The 19,103-nt window shown below is 37.2% G+C and overlaps 2 protein-coding genes and 1 long non-coding RNA gene across 8 annotated transcripts in view; 2 read left to right on the forward strand and 1 right to left on the reverse strand.

Annotated features, from left to right (window-relative positions):
* Positions 1-3,843, forward strand: part of FILIP1 (filamin A interacting protein 1) — a 206,666-nt gene extending 202,823 nt beyond the window's left edge. For all 5 annotated transcript variants that reach the window (XR_012033963.1, XR_012033964.1, XR_012033965.1 and 2 more), the window contains one exon: positions 123-3,843. Coding sequence is in view for 2 of the 5 variants with exons in the window: in XM_072832319.1 (XP_072688420.1) it covers positions 123-163 (41 nt within the window). In the remaining 3 variants the exon portion in view is untranslated. The remainder of the gene's footprint in view (positions 1-122) is intronic.
* LOC140636755 (uncharacterized) lies at positions 2,083-11,997 on the reverse strand. The gene is made up of 3 exons (XR_012033967.1): positions 11,488-11,997; positions 7,227-7,280; positions 2,083-2,250 (listed from the first exon to the last, which is right to left on the reverse strand). It is a non-coding gene; the product is annotated as an uncharacterized lncRNA (long non-coding RNA).
* TMEM30A (transmembrane protein 30A) overlaps positions 11,041-19,103 on the forward strand; it is a 48,266-nt gene continuing 40,203 nt past the window's right edge. Inside the window, exon 1 of one of the 2 annotated variants that reach the window (XM_072832321.1) lies at positions 11,041-11,566. In XM_072832321.1, coding sequence (XP_072688422.1) covers positions 11,330-11,566 — 237 coding nt within the window. In that variant the 5' untranslated portion in view covers positions 11,041-11,329. The remainder of the gene's footprint in view (positions 11,567-19,103) is intronic. The other variant, XR_012033966.1, reaches the window with a different exon arrangement.

Consider the following 19,103-nt stretch of genomic DNA (forward strand, 5'->3'; position numbering starts at 1 on the left):
TTTTGTTTGTTTTGTTGTTTAACATCTACAGTCTTTGAGTGAAATGATGTGGTATTGATCCTCTCATAAACTACTGATTTTTCAGTTTAATTGAAAATGCTGTATCTTTCTTTTCTTTATAGAAAGCATCGTCATTCACCAGTTACGTATGAACTCCAGATGAAATGGTAAACCAAGCACATATGGGGTGCGTGTACTTCCTCTGAATCCGTGTTGAATGAGTAGTATTTCTGCAGCCCTCCATCATCACTAAGGTCCTCCATGCTACTGATCACTACTGGAAATAATTTTCTACTTCCAGTGATTTTTTTTTTGAGGATATAATAATGTAAAAGCTGAAAATGGCATTGCTGATAATATGAAAATAGGTAGCAAGAGCGATTCAATCTTTGTGTCAAAATAAATTTCCTTTCTGCAAAGCTTTCAGGTCCACGGGCACATGCTATGTAATTTATTTTTATAATACACTTTGTAATGTGATTTTTTTTCCTAAAGTGTTTCCTTTTTCGTAGTCTATGGCACATATATCTGTAGAGTACACTGTCAGTTCTTCAAAGTATTGGTACTGGTGCATTCAAAACAGGAAACTATCACTATTTTCCTTCATCAACCTTTTATTTCTGAAGGAAAAGAAAGTACAACACTCTACATATTTCCTGGGGTAAATTCAAGAAATAAAACAGAAGCAGGAGATTCTAGAGGAGGTTTTATTATTGCTTATACAATGCTGTGATTCTGATCATAGTTCAACAGTAATAAAATAACGTTGATTTAAAGACTTTAATTTTAAATATGTAAAGCCAATTTTAAAAGTTGCCCTTTTTAGTGTTCTGTGCCAAAACCCCTGGATAAATTGAATTTCATATGGAACAAATTAATAAAAGAAGATATATAAGTTTAACCAGTAAGGATATGGGACTACATCAACTGATAGTTCAATTATATTTGTTTGCATTATTTGCTTATATATATGAGACTTATAAGGACTGTGATAACAAGGTATTTCTCACAATCTGCCCAAATGAAAGCCCCCAAAATAAAAACTGACCCAAGGTAATATCTGCATCTTAAAAAAAAATGGTAAGAGAAATCCCATAAGAAATGATGTTTCTTCTTGATAGACAGGATTTGGATAGATTTTCATAATGGCATGTAGGTTGCAGAATATATTCTTTAAAGATAAAAGCACAACATGCATTACTCAAATCTCAATGTCAGAGCTGCTGTGGAATTTAGGTTTATATGAAAATGTACATCTAAAGTCTACTGAAACCCTAATAATACAGCTTTTTAAAAAGACTTTGCTAATGTGGACATGTTTTCAACAAGGTCTTTAAAAAAATAACTTCAAAAATAAATGAAGATTTGACATATCAGTTTCTGAATGCAAAAATCACATATCATGGAACTTTACTGGTATTAAAGAAAATGCTTCTCAGTGTCACACAGATAACTAAAAACCACAAAAGTAACACCGTTGGCCTATTTCTCCAGTTGACAGCTTGTATCCAGGTTATAAACCCGTAAAAAAGCGAGTCTACACCGAGTCTCTGGAATAGAAAAATTAATTGGATTTCCTCCCTTATGTAACTTTGGAAGGTTTTAAGTTATACTTTGTGGAATTAGCAATCATCTTCAGTAGGTATTATAAATTAAATAACTATATTTTATGGAAAATTAGCTTGATTTTTTTTTTTTTAAGTAAAAGAAATTCTATAGTAGGCTTGTCCTAGTTTGAATGATTGTGAATGTATCACATATCCTTCAGGGCTTTTGATTAATGACTGAGAAACCTAGAGTGTGTATGTGTGAAGATTTAAAAAATTGTTGCTATGAGTTTTCTGTTTTCTGAAAATGTTTTTGAACTGTAATGACATTTTCAAGTAAAAAGGGTTTTATTTTCTATTGTTACCTTTTTTGGCACACAGTTAAGTTCCCTATTTGCGAACATTTATACTTCTGATTTATCACAAATTAGCATTTGAAGCAAATAGCTTTTTCTCAACTTGTGGAAAATTATATGAATAGTGAAAAATCTAGAGGATAAGACTTTACTTCTTGACTTTAAAATATTACAAGTGATTTATGTATATTTGGATCTGAAGTTTTTATTTCTCTTGAATTTATCATGAAATTTGGTACTTGCAATGCAGAGTAAGGATGGTGGTGCAATCAGAGTCACTTAGATGGATGTTGAGCTTTTTTCTGCTCATCCTGGGATTAAGTCTTCTGTTTAAACCCAAATGGAACCTGAGTGACAGATAAGTAAACTTAATTTTAAAAATTAATAAATTGTTCTGAAATAAAAGAATATTAAAAATTAACAGAAAAGTCAAAACACCAAATAGCTACATCCTTATCTAATGATATACAAAATCAGAAACAGTTCTATCCCAATATCCATAACCAGTTGAAAAAAACTGCCTCCATGTGCACCATTCTAGACTCATAAAATTTATGTATCTTTTATTAGATCTCCAATCATCAATATGAAAGGGAATCAGTTTTGAATAGTTTTCTGAAATGATTCCAGTTTAAGGTACAACAGTTGAACTAATCCATTATTTTACCCTTTTCTTTTTGATAAATATTTTTGAGGTATCCTCTGCAGAGATTTTTTTTCAAGTATTTCGTAAAATATTAAGGTTTGATGAAGACAGTGAATAAATTTTCCAGATTTTAGATGCCTAGAATGTTCACAAAATGTGAAGAATTAATTGTCTCTTAGGAAAACCATAAAAAAAATTCATGACATGGAACATCTAGCTTAAGCATTACAAAAGACACCAGCACTATTGATATAATTCACAGGTTCTAAAAAGCAGCTGCAAAGCAAGAGTAAATAAATGTTGGATCAGACAATGTAATGTATTTATGTCCTTTCTCTTTATGCTGTAGTTGAATTTTCCTGGAAATGAATAAAAAACATAATAAAAATTGGGCATGTTCATGAATTTGATGAGCAACAATTCTAAAAATAACAAAAATGCAAAGTGGAAGTTAAAAAAAACGCAACTGGCACCTGAGGCATATATCCCCTTTGGACTCCAGTGCTATCCCCCTGCTAAAATTACTAATTGAAAGTGAAGAGGAAAAACAATAAAAGCTATTGTAATAAATTCATAAAAATTGGGAGAGTTTCACGGAATTAACTGCTTAGTGAACACTAATATTTTATTTTGTGTCTTAAATTTTCAACATTTACTCCATAACTATACGATAACAACTGTTTGTTACATAGGAAAAATACAAAATGCAGATTATTAAGTGTTTAAGGTGCCATGACATAATACATTTATTTTTTGTTGTTGTTTTTTCATTTTTATTATTTGGGTAATTTTACCTTACCATCCACAGATTTTTGTTACTTTTAACAGTGCTGATTGTATTTATTTAGATTTTGTTTAAAAATATCAGATGTCAGCTTCTCCAATATGAGACTTACAGTGTGATCAAGATATTCTTAGAAGTCCTGCAGTCTAATGGATTTTCAAAAGCAAAAGAGTGCATTGAAAAATTGTGGAGTTACATTATATTTTCACAACATTCATAAGTTTTATTAAGTACGAGAAGTTTATTATTTTTCACTACAGCCAATGGAATTTATGGGTATCTACTTGTCTTTTATATGAATGTAATATCTTGCTTTCAGTTCTTCACAGGTTATTGAAATTATTTAGCCAATTAAGACATTCTCTTTGTGTTATTTCCAAAGTCAACCATGTTCATCAAAAATCTCACTAGAGAGTGAGAAAAATAACAATTGTGATATAAAAACATTGTGCAATATTTTTTTGAGTTGGAACATAATATTCATAAAATTAAAATCATTTAAAATAAGTATTCAACTTTCATCTTTTATTTAAAATTGTTTGCTTTAAAATAGTTTTCATTTCGGCATTTCCTATTTTCTTAAAAATATGGTGTTCTTCACTGTGAATGAGCAGAAATGGTACAGCAGATCTGGAAAAATGAGAGCTACTTTTCCCGAGTTACATCCTAGTCTGATTCCTTATTAAGATGAAAACTGCAAAACACCAAGAGATAGAACTGGTTATAGGGTTTCCCTCAGCCCTTTATCTTCACCAAATGCATTGTCAGTCTATATTTAGATATCACTTTACTGCTTTCTGCTGTCAATCTAAAGGTAGGTTACTCAGTAGAGCAAATGCTCCTGAGGTTTTCCAGCAGGCCACAGCCCAGCTTCTAGAGAGGCAGTTAGGGTAATGCTTTCAGCAAAATGGGATAGAGATGACAGTGGGGCTATTCTCTGATGCCTTTTATTTATCAGCTTTGTGCCAGATTTGGTGATCTACAGCCAATCTCTACTTGTCTTTGCCTTATTTGTGACAAAGGAATGGCTTTTTCCTGTTTATTGTCTAAAGATCCACATATCAAAAAAAACAGGCAAGGATGATATCTAAACACAGATGCTTTCTACAGGAAGGTTGTAGATGTTAGGGGTCTTGCCTACAAGGCAGTTCTGAGGCCTCTCTTTGGAGTGGAGCCCCTTGGGTTCACATGGTTTAAGAGCACTGGCCAAAAGTCATTGTTTATTTCATGACTTCCCAGGAGAAGGAATCAGGCTTTCTGTATTTGGATTTGTTCCCTTGAGCCCTGGACTAGCTTCACTTTTAATGAGCACCAGGCTATTTACGTGTGCAGAAAAAATGAAGCAAGTTCTCTGGGCTCCATGCATGTTGGCAATAGGGCACACTGCACCATTTTTTTTAAAATATTAAAACTTACTTTTGAAATTTGTTTCATGATATCCCAAAGAACATATAAAAGATGTCAGACTTTGAGGCCTCCCTTCAACTGAGGCAACCCTCACTAACTGCATGGTTCCAGGCATAGCGACCTGATCCACAGATAATGGTTGGAAACCCAGTTCCCTAAAGTTCCCAGGTAAGTTTTGGTTTGTTTTTAAATCAGTCCTCTTTTAGTTTCCACTGTCATTATTTTCAGCATTCCTTTGAGATAAGCGTCTTTAAGGAGAAACTATGTTTTCTTTCTCTTCAGGAGTCTATTTTCCCTTTCTGCCTATTTTGATGGGCATTGGTATACAAAGTTATCTCTCCAGTTTGACTGTAAGCTTCTTGAAGACAGGATTTGCATATTCCTCAGAGTGAATATAGGATACTGGATAAATGTTTGCAAAGGGCAATGTAATTCCTTCTATGGAGAGGCCTTTTTGCACTCTCCTTCTAGCTGCCCTATCTCATTTCCACCAATCTTCACAGACTTTTTCCATGACCATAATCACGTTTTCATTTTTGGCTTTTCCAGCTCAGAGAGCACATTTCTTTCTCCTCTTTGACAGCAAGACATATGTTTAGTCAAAGCAGCAGGGTGTTTTGTAGGAACCCAATTACTGACTCCTTACCCCAAAGGGTTGCTCCTCTAAGAGGAATATCTTAGGGTATTCAATGCCAGAGCTTCCTTATCAAATTGTTCTGGTTTCTTATCCTTCCCTTGTAGAAACCTCTGTGCCCACTGAAGATTTTAGGTGCAGGGTATCTGGATTAAACAGGAAGACTCTCAATAATCACGGATCTTAAGGGCAAACAGACTCTACAGACAGAGGTCCCTCATCTTATCAGACCACTAGATGGCTTACACCACTTTAACAAGAAAAGTGCGTTCAGTCATTTTCACACTTCACAAAGAGGTCAAGCACTAGTTCCCACATGCAGCATTGCTGTAAGTAGACAAGTGGGCCAAATGGACTACATGAGCTAACAAAATATCTCCCCAAGAATGGGGAGTATCAGAGATCTTAATTTTCAGGAAAACAACATAAGATCTTGACAAAAAGAACATGATCAGCCAGGGTATGGAGCCTTGCAAATCATTAATAATGAGTGTTGTAAATGGTTCAACTTTCTCCATATTCTTTCATTTTTGATCTTATTCTTTCCTGCATGGAGAATCATAATATCACTCAGACCCTAGGACCCATTTCCCCATAGTTTAGTTTTTGACATCATAAAGAGGATGAGGTGTGGCATCTCCTATAACCCCTTGTGCACACATGTTCCTGACCTCATTATACTCAATTGTTTGTTGGCAAGTTGTCCCTTCCACTAAAATGTGAGTTGAGAGTAGGTCTGGTTAGTTCAACTAAGATATCTTTAAGACCTTGGCATTTTTCCAGGTGTTATAAATATAGAGACAAACAAAAATAGTCTCTGACCCTGATAAGCTTACATCTAGTAGGAAAGACAGACATAAACATATTTCTCAGTACTATGGTAAGTGCAAGGATAGAGGTATGCAGGGTAGCCCTGGTGGCGCAGAGGTTTAGCACTGCCTGCAGCCCGGGGTATGATCCTGGAGACCTAGGATCAAGTCCCACATCGGGCTTCCTGCATGGAGCCTGCTTCTCCCTCTGCCTGTGTCTCTGCCTCTCTCTCGCTCTCTCTGAATAAATAAATAAATCTTTAAAAAAAAAAAAAAGGATAGAGGTATGCATAAGTTGCCTTGAACTCAGAGAGAAACTCTTAGCACAGCCTGAGGACAAAGAAAGATTCCTCAAATTGGCTACTGTCTTGCATCTTGAAGGATGAGAATTAGCAAGGCAGTTTCAGTGGAAGTGGGGTCTGAAGTGGGGGAGCAGTATGTTGTTGGATGGGTTAGGAATTGAAGACAGTGAATGCAGATTATTCTTCTCAGAAGATTCAGTGAAAGTAAAAGTGTTGTGGAATAGTTTGCTGAACCCCTGCTTTGTCCCTCACCAAGCACTGGTCAGAGGGAAGTCTAGGAAGTCTTGGTTATTTGTTGTCATAAACATTTAGTTCCATTGACAAAAAAAGTGTTTCCTTCCTCAGGCTCAGTAGACGTTGACTTTCACATTTAAGTTCATTTAGTGAAAACCATCCTTCAATAATACATTAGAGCTATTTTAAAGAAATAATAACTTCATTGGTAGTAGTGACCTGTTTCAAAAACAAATAATAATGAAATGCCTGCCACACCTCAGACTTCCTGTAATTTAAAACTTGCAGAAACAGAAAAAGACATGTATAAAAATAGTCCAAATGATTATAAGTGGTTAAACATTTAAAAAAAAAAAAAAAAGGTAGATTCCATGCCCAGCATGGAGCCCAATGCAGGGTTTGAACTCATGACCCTGAGATCAAGACTTGAGCTAAGATCAAGAGTTGGATACTTAACTGACTGAGCCACCATGCACCCTGGTTAAACATTTTTAAAGATCTACTTACCCATATCTATTTTGGAGATGGAGTAATAAGTTTCTTCCTTCCTCTGCCTGTCCCCTTTAAAAAATAATTTCACTCTTATACATACAATAAATGTTGGATGTCAACTTAGAGATGGCAACATCATATTTGAAAGCAAGATCTTATCTATAATTGATAGCACCTATTGGAAAAATATATGCCATGGGACATAATCTACTGAGAGAGTCTATACAGGGGAGTCATGAAGTCTGAAATCTTATTAGAATTCTATTTTTTCGTTTAAAGAGAGCATGGAATTAAGATGAAAGAAACCTTATTTCCTTCCCAAAATAAGATTCTTAGGCTGTCTACTCTTTCCTCTAATGAGACTAAACATTAAAATATGTTGTTTGACTTGTTATTTCTGACTACTGACTATGATTACTATTTATGAACTTATAAAACCTTTCATCACAACACCAATGTACTCAGGCTAATCAGACAATCTCTCAATGTGAGAACAAAAGGATTTTCTTACATGCCTAATTGAAAAAGTTTAATAAATACACAACATAAAAAAAAGGAAAAAGTCAACTCTAAACGCAGTAATTTTTCAGTCAGTTGGAACCAATCTCTGATGCCATAAATATAACAAATTAAATTTATTATACAAATTCTCTATCATTCTTTTCCTAAAAATCTTCTTAGATAATTAAACATGAATATGATTTAATCCTACCAAAGATCTCTAAAGTAAGCTACCATGCCTAACTGAATAGAAAAATTTTTTCCTTCAAAAATAAACAAGCAAAAATACTACCAAGTCACTGAATACAACTCAAACCATTTCCAGTCCCTAAGACCTTTTTCTGAAATTCATGCTGGTAAAAACTATGGTACAATTTTTAGGTCTCTTCAACTTTCCTAAATATTGTTATGCTACACATGTGAATAAATGGCTTGAATATGGCTAGAAGCTAGAGAAGTTAATCAGCACCAAATACTCAAAGGAGTCTAACAAGCAAATATGTGTGGCACTAAGGCTAAACAGTTAAAAAAAAATGAGTTTCAGTTTCCTCTTCTTAATTCTTTAAGCTACTCAATAGTTATTCAATATTTTTTCTTTAATGTTTTTGGTTACCTAGTTTGGTGGCTTGAATACAACTGAGCTACAAAATAAAAAAACAGTATAAAACTACTTTCCCAAAGTTATTTATATACATCTCTTCAGATCATGGGATTTGCATCTGCTTTATCATTTTGGATCTACTTTTATATTTGGGCTCAGGCATTCACTGCACACTTATGTGTTGACCTGGTAGTTGGCATTAATCAATATCATTTAGCCAAATATATTCTTTTATCAGGAATCAGCAAATGAACAATCATTTGAACAATATAAATGTTACCTATATGTATCATTAATACACACAAACACCAGTTACTCCTAGGAAACAACAGTGAAAAATGTATGACCAGTGGATAAACTGGTAATGCGTTGTGAGAACAACGACTCTCTTTTGTTATCCCAGAAATGTTGAGTAACATTTTCTTTGAAGAATTTGTACTTCATCATATTAAATGAAAATGAAAACAAAAACAAAAAACCACAACTACCTGGTAAGGACAATCATAAAATAATGAGTCCCTTGAGATAATGATGTTGATGTGAAAAAAAATATTAGCTCAGAAAAGCAGCATATCATGATGGCACAGTACAGAGAGGAAAAGGAACTGTAAGGATATCATCAAGAGACTGAAGGTCATTTAATCTATTTGGCTCTCATCTGAAAATGTAAGTTTTAGACAAGAATCTAAGGAAGCTTTCAGTTCTACAACTCTGTTCTGGTCAAAATGGAGTTTCTAGTAACAAAAAAAGAGACAATAAGTTAATCTTTCTTATGAACAGAAAAAAAAACTAAAGAAAAAGCAGATAAACTTATTGCCATCCCTTAGATTACTAAAAAAAAAAAAACAAAAAAAAAAAAACAAAAAAAAAAAATCTGAGGGCAAAATAACTGACCAGTTATTCAGAATGCTGAAATAACCTTTTTTTTTTTTTTAAAGATTTTATTTATGAAAGACACACACACAGAGAGAGGCAGGGACACAGGCAGAGGGAGAAGCAGGCTCCATGCGGGGAGCCTGACGTGGGACTTGATCCCGGGTCTCCAGGATCACACCCTGGGCCCAAGGCAGCGCTAAACCGCTGGGCCACCGGGGCTGCCCTGAAATATTCTTTTAAGGAATTGTAACATTTAGTGGATGTGATAATATAGGTAGAAATGAGGAGGAAAAAACTTGCCTTATGCTTTATATTTTTGCGTTATATCCAATATTGTTAAAGACATTTTTTACTAACAGAACTTAGCAAAACTAAACTATTCCACGCCTTCTCCATCAACTGTGATAGACAAACGTTTTCCATTTGAGCCCTAGGTTGAACTTGGCATAGATCAAAACAAAAAATACTCACCTATGTTAACAATGCTAAGAATTTGAGAGATACTGGATGTCATATAAGAGCAAAACCAAGCAGGCCAGTTGTCTGCCAGATATTCAATTGGCTCACATGTTGAGACTTGTCATTTTTAAAATATATTTAAATTTAAATCTGAGGCCCAAACATTCTTTTCCTTTCCTGTTCCTTGGTTTACCTTCAAAAGGCATAAATACAAAAGTCTGAAAGAAAACTTGGGTATGTTTTCAGATGATGTGATTTACTCTCTGGTCTAGACTTCAAAGATGCCAAATATAATGTGAATGGTACATAATTTAAAAAAAAAATTTACAAATATATGCTTATTGCAGAAATTTTGAAAAAATACGTAAAAGCGCAAAAATAGAGAATAATCATCCTCCATCCGGTCAATGGAGATTACTACTTTCAGGTGGGCTTTACGCTCTGTACCTAGACCACTTTGGTATCATTTAGCCACTTTTTAGGTATCAGTAGTATTTCCTTGGGTCGTCAAATACTACGTGTTCACATGGTATCTCATTTTATAGCGATGCCGTAAGTTGTTGCATTTGATCAACAGTAGTAAAGAGCTACAGCTTCTTACAACTGGCTCCTCAAATCAACGTGCAAAGAGAAACGTGGACACAGAAAATAAGGTAAAAAGTAACACGATGACCATTAATTGAGGAAAAGGTAATAGGGCTAACCAATGGGCACGATTCATTCTTGATTTTAGTACCCAAGTGTCACCTACCACGCATCTCACTTAACGTTTACCTTTCCACCTTGAGTGGAGGTTTATTGATTTTTAGAGAAAAGTGGCGTTTTTTTTTTTTTAATTTTTATTTATTTATGATAGTCACAGAGAGAGAGAGAGGCAGAGACACAGGCAGAGGGAGAAGCAGGCTCCATGCACCGGGAACCCAACGCGGGATTCGATCCCGGGTCTCCAGGATCGCGCCCTGGGCCAAAGGCAGGCGCCAAACCGCTGCGCCACCCAGGGATCCCAAAAGTGGCGGTTTTATAACCCAAGCAAGCACTGCCATCCCACCAGGCTCAAGCTGCCTTGGTGTGGTCTTTTAAATGCTCCGATTCCCTTCAGAGAGGGCTTCGAGGGAAGGCAAAAACCTGTCTGGCGCCGAAGGCCCAGAAAGACCTCTCTGCTAGCAGCTCCAGGGTGATTTGGGCCAGGCGGCCGGACCCGCGGCCCAGAACCGCCGCCGCCATGATGACCCCAGCAGGAGGCAGGAGACGGCGAACCGAAGCTTCCGGGGCTGGAGCACGCACACCTATCGCGTAGGCGTCGAAACCTCTACGCTCCCAGGGACGCGCAGGCGCAACGCAGCTCCACGCTCTGCGCGGGGGAGGGGCTGAGGCCCTCACTCTGTCGTCACAGGGGAGATGATCAGGGTGCGTCCGCCTCTTCCCTCCCCCTTCCATCCTCCTCCCTTTCCCCCTCCCCTTGTCCCTCAGTTTTCTCCCTCCTTCCTCTCTCCCTCCCTCTGGCGTCCCCAGCCGACTCCCGCTTCCGGTCGGCGGCCGTCTGCGGAAGGGTGTCCCGCCTCTTCCGCCTTTACAGCGGAGGTGGCGGCGGCCGCGGCGCCTGCGCATCTTCTGTCAGGGTCGGCCGGCGGGTCCCCCGGGTGGTCCACCTGCGCGTAGGGGAGCCGCGCCGTGGGGGTCGATGGCGATGAACTATAATGCGAAGGATGAAGTGGATGGTGGGCCCCCGTGTGCTCCTGGGGCCACCGCTAAGAACCGGAGGCCGGATAACACGGCCTTCAAACAGCAACGGTTGCCGGCTTGGCAGCCCATCCTTACGGCTGGCACGGTGCTACCTACCTTCTTCATCATCGGCCTCATCTTCATCCCCATTGGCATCGGCATCTTCGTCACCTCCAACAACATCCGCGAGATCGAGGTGAGGGGAGGGAGCGGCGTTGGGAGTTGGCGCTGCCCGGGAGCGGGGTCCTCCGTCGGCTCCAGTCCAGCCTCAGCTCCCTGGAGGTTGACCGGCGGGCTCTGCCCTCCCCCGCCTCTTTCCTCTCTTCCTCTGTTTCTCCTTTTTTCTTTCTGTGTGTTTCCGGAATTTTGCAGTTCTGTCTGAGCTTCCTCTTGCGATTTACAGGGTTTCAGATGGAATGAATGTTTCGTGCAGGGGGTGGGTCAGGTGAAGAACGCCCCTTTAATGCACGGTTCCTGTGCCTCTGTCGGGGTTGTTGCCTCCAACGGAGGAGGGGAAAACTGTGAAAAAGACAGAAGCTATGTCTGGTTGTAACTCCGTGACAATTGACTTGATCAGAGTGTCGTTACTCGTGTGGGGATTACAGAGATTAACGCGTTGGCCATTGTTAGGGAAAGGAGCCTGGGTCATAGAGGCGTGGATTTTTATGTAAAGCAGTTGTGTCACCAAGTCACATAGTAGGACGTATAACCGAAGTGTACACGGTATCTTTCATTTGGGGCTAATAAATACTTGTAGTCGTAAGGCATGATAAGTAAGTGAAAGGTAACCAGAATCTTCAATTCTGATGTTACTTTTAGGCTGCGTTTAATAATCATGCCCTACATTCGCCCTAGGTGCTTTATTTTGTTTCCCCCCTCCTAGAATTTAAATTAAAAAAAAAAGAGAGAGACAAGAACTACACATCGAATTAGTTGTACACTGTCTACTGAACATTTTGCTGATAGAAGACATGACAGACTTAGAGAAGCATCTTGAGTGTCGGAGCAGCGATCATAGCACCTTCATCTATTTGTACTGAAGGTACAGGTGAAGGTAGGGTGATACTAGAATGTAAATACTTCATAGAGATGTCCAGTATTAAAATCTGCTCATCTTCTTTTCTTGTACGTCACAGGGTATTTTTTTGTGTTTGGAAGGGCAGGAACTGGTATCAGGCTCTCTTGAGTTCTTCTGTTCTATCAGGTTATGCTGTTTTTGTTTTTGTTTTTCCCGAATTTTATTAAATACTTTAAATGTGTGTATGTGATTTAATGGGACTTTCAGAGTAATTTTATTTCAACTACTGGAATAGGCATGAAGATACCTCTTTTACAGTATAATCTATGATATTGCTCCTAAGACCGAAATCAATATATCTTTTAATTGTACAATGCTCTTTTATGTTAATAGTAATAAGAATAGTATCAATAGCATAGTTTTTAAGTCTTTTACTAAAAATTCATTTTTGGTTTAATAGCTGGAGAAAGTACTAAAGTATGTTTCTTCAGCATGTGTTTTTATTTGTTTTATGATTTGTATCTCCCGAATAGTCCTGCAAATATGGTACTTGCTCACTCAACCGCACTAGGATCACACATGTAAGAGCAAAATAATGTAACACAAAGACCTGTGGGCTCTAGGTTAGTGTTAGGCAGAGCTGGTGTTAAATTCCAGCTCAGCTACTAACTAACTAGCTCACTGTCTTGGAAAACTTAATCTCTCCATGTCTAAGTTTCCTCACCTGTATAATAGGCAAAAATGTGAGAATTTGAAACAATATAGGTAAGATTACTGGTATGAAGTTTTTATAATAGTTACTGTCAATGTGATAATCACTGATCAGAAGATGAGAAATGGAGTCAGAGAGGTTGATATTTTGTTACTAAGCTAGCAGAGTATTGTAAAATTGAGGCAGAAACTTAGATGTTTTGATTCCCAGTCTTACACTATACTGGAATCCTAACTGCAGTGTGAGTAGTTAAGTAGAAGAAAATAATTTAACGTTAGAAATTTGATAATTTTACCTCAGCCTGAGATATTAAGATAAAAGTAGCAATAATTTGGAATTTACATAATGGGAATTTACTGAATTATCAGAACTCAACTTTGTTAATATTTATTATACTATAAAAATAAGTATTTACTTTCTTTAAAACTTTTGGGTTCAGAGATAAATAAGATTCTTCACACTAGGTAGTTGTTAAAATGGAAATTTCTTGACTAGTTCTCATGTATGTAATTCTGATTTCATGTGCCTGAGAAGTCTCCTCACCTTGGTCTGGTTAAAAGGGCACTGAAGAGTCAAGGCAGTAGAGTTGAGGTCTCCACTCTGTTACTCTCTAGTTTGTGGTCGTGGGCATGTTTTTGAGTTTTAGTTTCTTTTCCCAGAAGAATCAAAAAATTCAGTCTAGATGATCTCTGAAGTGCTGTTCAACTCTAAAAATCTATGACTTCCATCTTTAATGGGGGTTTTAAAAAATGCTGCATATTTGAATTGGATCACCTTTAGAACCAGAGGAAATGAAAGTTAGGAATTATTAGGAATTTTGTACCAACCTTGACAATACAGTTGTGTAAATAGAGTCACAGTTTTTTAAAATTTGGCTGTTAAATATGTAGAAAATTGGTTTTGGGTTGGGTGTGGAATATTAGAAAAACCTAGAGAACTTTCCCAAAACACACATGCTTGTTTCTGCCAGCTCTCCACCCTATGTTAGCCACTTGAGGTTAAAATCTATTGACTGTTGGGGCCCCTGGGTGGCTCAGTCTGTTAAGTGGATGCCTTTGGCTCATGATCCCGGGGTCCTAGGTTCCAGTCCTTCATGGGGCTCCCTGCTTAGCAGGGAATCGGATTCTCCCTCTCCCCCTGACCCTGCCCCCTGCTCATGCTCTCACTGGCGTGCTCTCTCTCTCAAGTGAATCAATTAAAAAAATATGTTGAGGATTATTAAAAATAAGTGGGTAATGAGAAGTGCTTGCCAACTTTTACACTGTAATTTGCTCACAGCTCTTCAGCTTTTTTCCTCAATTTTGAAAATTTTAAGAACTTTAATTGCCAGTATTACATCAAATTACTAGCTAGAGGAGACTTGTCAAATAAGAATGCTTTTGTAATATAGCTTAGGGTACTAATATCAGAAATCCAAAGTTTTTAGACACAGAAAGATCAGTGGGTCTTTACCCTTCTCCCAGAAATGTTATATTAAAAAATTACTCTTATAAAGAGCATTGGACTCTCTTGAAAAAGGTATAAAAAAGATAATTTTACATTTTAATGCTTATATTTGGCAGGATTTATCTCCTCAGCTCTATCCTGTTATGTGTGTATATCTTGTTTAGTTGGTTTTTAGATTTTTCCACCATCTAATTCGGTGAAGTTATTAGAAAACTAAAGTTGTTAATTTTCTCATTCATAAGAAAGTATTTTAAATACTTAATATGTCACTTAACACTAAGGTTTAATATCTTCATTAATATTAGCAGCAAGGAATTTCCTTTAACTTGGCAGTTGTAGGAGTGTGGCGCATCCTTTTATGACAAAAATAATGATTTTCTGGTCTAGGGTCCTTGTTAGTGAGGCTGAGATATTACCTGAATAGAGCTAACTTGGAAAAGGTGATAGGGTATTCTTAACTTTTGTAAAGGCATTTATCAGTGTGAAATTATGTGGTTTTAAATTAACGGTTTGAATCAGATGAGGACATTTTTCAAAGTAATATTCAGAGTAAATTTAAAAACTAAATATTTGCTTCAAATTAATATCGCGAAAAGTGTTCAAGAAACATTTTTATTAAATTTTAGTGGACTAGGACACCCCCTCCCAACACGTTTGATAGAGAAATCCCAACTCTCCTCTGCTTTTATCTTAACTGTCATTTACTGCCCTCACTTATTTAATCCTGATTATTTTGTTTCACTAATTTCTGATAAAAAACATTTTTTTTAAAAAAATTATTTATTTATTCATGAGAGACACACAGAGAGAGAGAGAGACTGGCAGAGACATAGGCAGAAGGAGAAGCATGCTCCCCGCCAGGATCCTGATGTGCAACTCGATCCCAGGACCTGGGATCATGCCCTGAGCCAAAGGCAGATGCTGAACCACTGAGCCAACCAGGCGTCCCCATAATAAGATTTTTAAGAGGTTTAGATCTCTCCTGCATTTAGTATTATTCTTTGTTTATACTTAGACTATAGCAAAGAGTCAAGGAAGAATATATTGCTGTGTAGAAATGATTGTTAAAGATAAGGCACTTTATGTTAAGAAATTTAAATTTTTAATATTCGAATGAATTACGGTGGCTTAGAAGCTGACTGTTGGAAATTAAGAGGTTCGTGGTGTGTTTTAATTTGTTTCTCAAGCAACTTTAGTACTTAGAGCAAGGCATGACAAAGTAAATATGGCTGGCTCAAACCATGTTGTAAAGCTCAGGAACTGGCAATAGTTCTATAGATGAACATTTGAAATTGATTTGATAATAGAGAACACTAACTTTGGACCCCAATTATGTGAAATGTTATTCCCCCCAAGATAATTCCATTTTTTTTTTTTAATTTTTATTTATTTATGATAGTCACAGAGAGAGAGAGAGAGAGAGGCAGAGACATAGGCAGAGGGAGAAGCAGGCTCCATGCACCGGGAGCCCGATGTGGGATTCGATCCTGGGTCTCCAGAATCGCGCCCTGGGCCAAAGGCAGGCGCCAAACCGCTGCGCCACCCAGGGATCCCGATAATTCCATTTTTATTAGTAGACCTGTGTTACCAGAAAATTGTATGTGAATGTTATTATTATATTTTGAATTTCATCAATAAACATTTGTGCAAAGTTGTTTTCTCTTGTTATATAAAGAACCAACATAATATCTGTTTGCTTCTTGGTTTGCAAAGCCTTGAGTGTTTACTTTCTGGCCCTGTACAGAAAAGAATTTCCTGCCCTTGAGTTAGAGTTTTAAAGAAATATGCTAACAAATTTAGCATTTGTTACGAAAATAGCAGGTTTTAATTTATACATTCTAATCCTCAATAATCTTTCAAGGTAGGTTTAATGATCCCTGATAATCGCTTGTGTTGATCTTCTTTGTATACATTTAATTAAATATAAAATACCTTAGCTAAACTTATATTACTCTTGGCTCAGATGATACCATTCTTCATTTCTTTGTCAGAGCCAGATAAAGTTCAAACAACCTTTAAAAAATTGCTTTTGAAATTTTTACTTTGGTGAAAGGATTCCAGATAAATTCTTTAGTGTGGAATTGTTAGTTCAAAGGGGGTACTTAAAATGCCATTTTAAAAACTTAATCTAATTAATACTTAAAATGATTTACCTTATTACTCAGCATTTTGTTGGGTGACCTGTTTAGGTCTTCTATTGATTTCCTTTAAGACAGATTTACATTCAAAAATGGAAGTTTTCCAGTCCTTCTTATACAGTGTGAAAACTGCATGTCCTTCAAATTCCTCTTTTCCCAGTACATTAAATTCAGTTCGTTTCTGAGGAATAGATTATATTTTTAGAAGTACTAAGGAGAAATGACAGTTTTAGAGGAACAGTTATAATGGTAGCAAAACAAAGCTGAGAAATATATCACTTTTAAACTAATCTAGTCATCTACATCTGCTGTTCTGCTTTACCTCTGGTTCTTTGTGTTTTGTATTTAAGGTAATGGGCAGGTTCGCAGTTTACCATTGTATTCTGTACTGTGCCTTGTATGCCTTTGACATTAAATAAGCATTAATTTTTAAAAATAAGAGAACTGTAGTTCCTCTTCCCCCTAGTAACCTCTTTCTTTCTAGGATAAATTATGGACTGTTATCGTTAGTATGAAGTTTTTTTTCCTACCTTTACTGAGGTGTATAATCGACAAGTAAAAATTGTATATTTTAAGGTGTTCAGTGTGTGATGGTTTGATATATGTAAGTATACAATGTGAAATGATCACCATAGTCAAGCTGATTAACACATCCATCACCCACCACAGTTACCTTTTTTAGAAAGATTTTTTTGGTATAAACACTTTGGTGAGAATACTTATAAGGTACACTCTTAACAAAAAGATAAGAGATAACAAGTGCTGGTGAGGATGAGAAAAGGGAACTCTAGTGGAATGTAAATTGATATAACTATTATGGAGATCCTCAAAAAATTAAAAAAGGAACTACATACAATCCCACAGCGCCATACTGGTATATATCCAAAGGATATGAAATTAGTATCTGAGAGAGTTATCTGCACTCCCCTGTTCACAAACTTTGTGTTTATATCCAATAGATTTTATTACAATCTGGACATTAGGTCAGGCAACACTTGAATTTTAGCTGATAAAGAATTTAGTGGGTTTTGGTGGTAAAAACTCAGACTGAATTAAATTTATCAAGAAGTTGTTTTCTTTGGGCAGCCTGGGTGGCTCAGCGGTTTAGCGCCTCCTTCAGCCCAGGGCAGGATCCTGGAGACCTAGGATCAAGACCCACATCAGGCTCCCTGCAAGGAGCCTGCTTCTCTCTCTGCCTATGTCTCTGCCTCTATAATAGACACACACAGAGACACAGAGAGAGAGAGGCAGAGACACAGGCAGAGGGAAAAGCAGGCCCCCCCAGGGAGCCCGATATGGGACTCACAATCTGAGTCAAAGGCGGATGTTCAACTACCACCCAGGCACGTCCCCCCCCCCCCTTTTTTTAAGAGTTTATTTATTTATTCGTGAGAGACACGGAGAGAGAGGTAGAGACACAGACAGAGGGAGAAGCAGGCTCCCCATAGGGAGCCTGATGTGGGACTCCATCCCAGGACCCCGGGGATCACCTTGAGCTGAAGGCAGACGCTCAGCCACGCAGGCGTCCCAATTTATCAAGAGTTTTGATTAACATTGAGCACATACATTCTGTATGCCAAGTGCTGCTCTGGACATAATGAATGTTAGAAAAATGTTTCTGGACAGGGCCTTTTTAAGAAACTTTTTTTTTTCTCAAGTGGAGAGTCCTTAAGGACCCAGAATCTTTTTTTGGGGGGGGAGATGAGATTATATATCTAAAAGGAAAATTAAGCATTGCTAGGTGAGTGGCACAAGCAGAATATGCTTTAATAGTTCAAAGGAAGATAAGATCACATTTGTCTTTAATAACCATGGAAAGCTTTGTGGTGGAAGTGGGCTTTGAGCTGAAACTGGAAGAATAACACTTCTAAATGGGAGGTTGGATGGATTCCAAGAAAGGTGATTAATAAGAGCAAAGATATAGTGACAGGAACTCAAAAGGTGTATAGAAGAAATAAGAGTAAGGGCAAAGATTCAAATCTAGCTACATAACTAGAATTCAAATCCTAGCACTCTTATCTCTTGTTTCGATTTAGTGTTTGATAATGAGTATATTAAACTGGGGAAGTGCTGTGATTGATACAATGTGTATCCATTAGGATTGGGTTTAACAATGAGGAATTAAGATTTTCATTCTCATGTAAAAATCCCTTAGAAACACAGTCTCTGGCTAGTGTGGAGGTACTGTTTGACCGAGTCCTCCCTCTATCTAGTTTACTGCTGTGCCATTCTTAGGTTTTGCATCTGTTGCTAATAGTCCAGAGTGGAGCATAGAGTTTTGTTGTCACATCCTTTTCCAGGCAGCAGTGTGAAAGAAGAGATAAAGAACAAAGAGATAGGCCTTTTAAAGAAGGTTTGAGGAAGGTGCCACATACTACCCCCACTTAGTATCAAAGCCACACCAGTTGTAAGAGGCTAG

The sequence above is a fragment of the Canis lupus genome, chromosome 7, assembly GCF_048164855.1.
Source record: "Canis lupus baileyi chromosome 7, mCanLup2.hap1, whole genome shotgun sequence".
Lineage (NCBI taxonomy): Eukaryota > Metazoa > Chordata > Mammalia > Carnivora > Canidae > Canis > Canis lupus.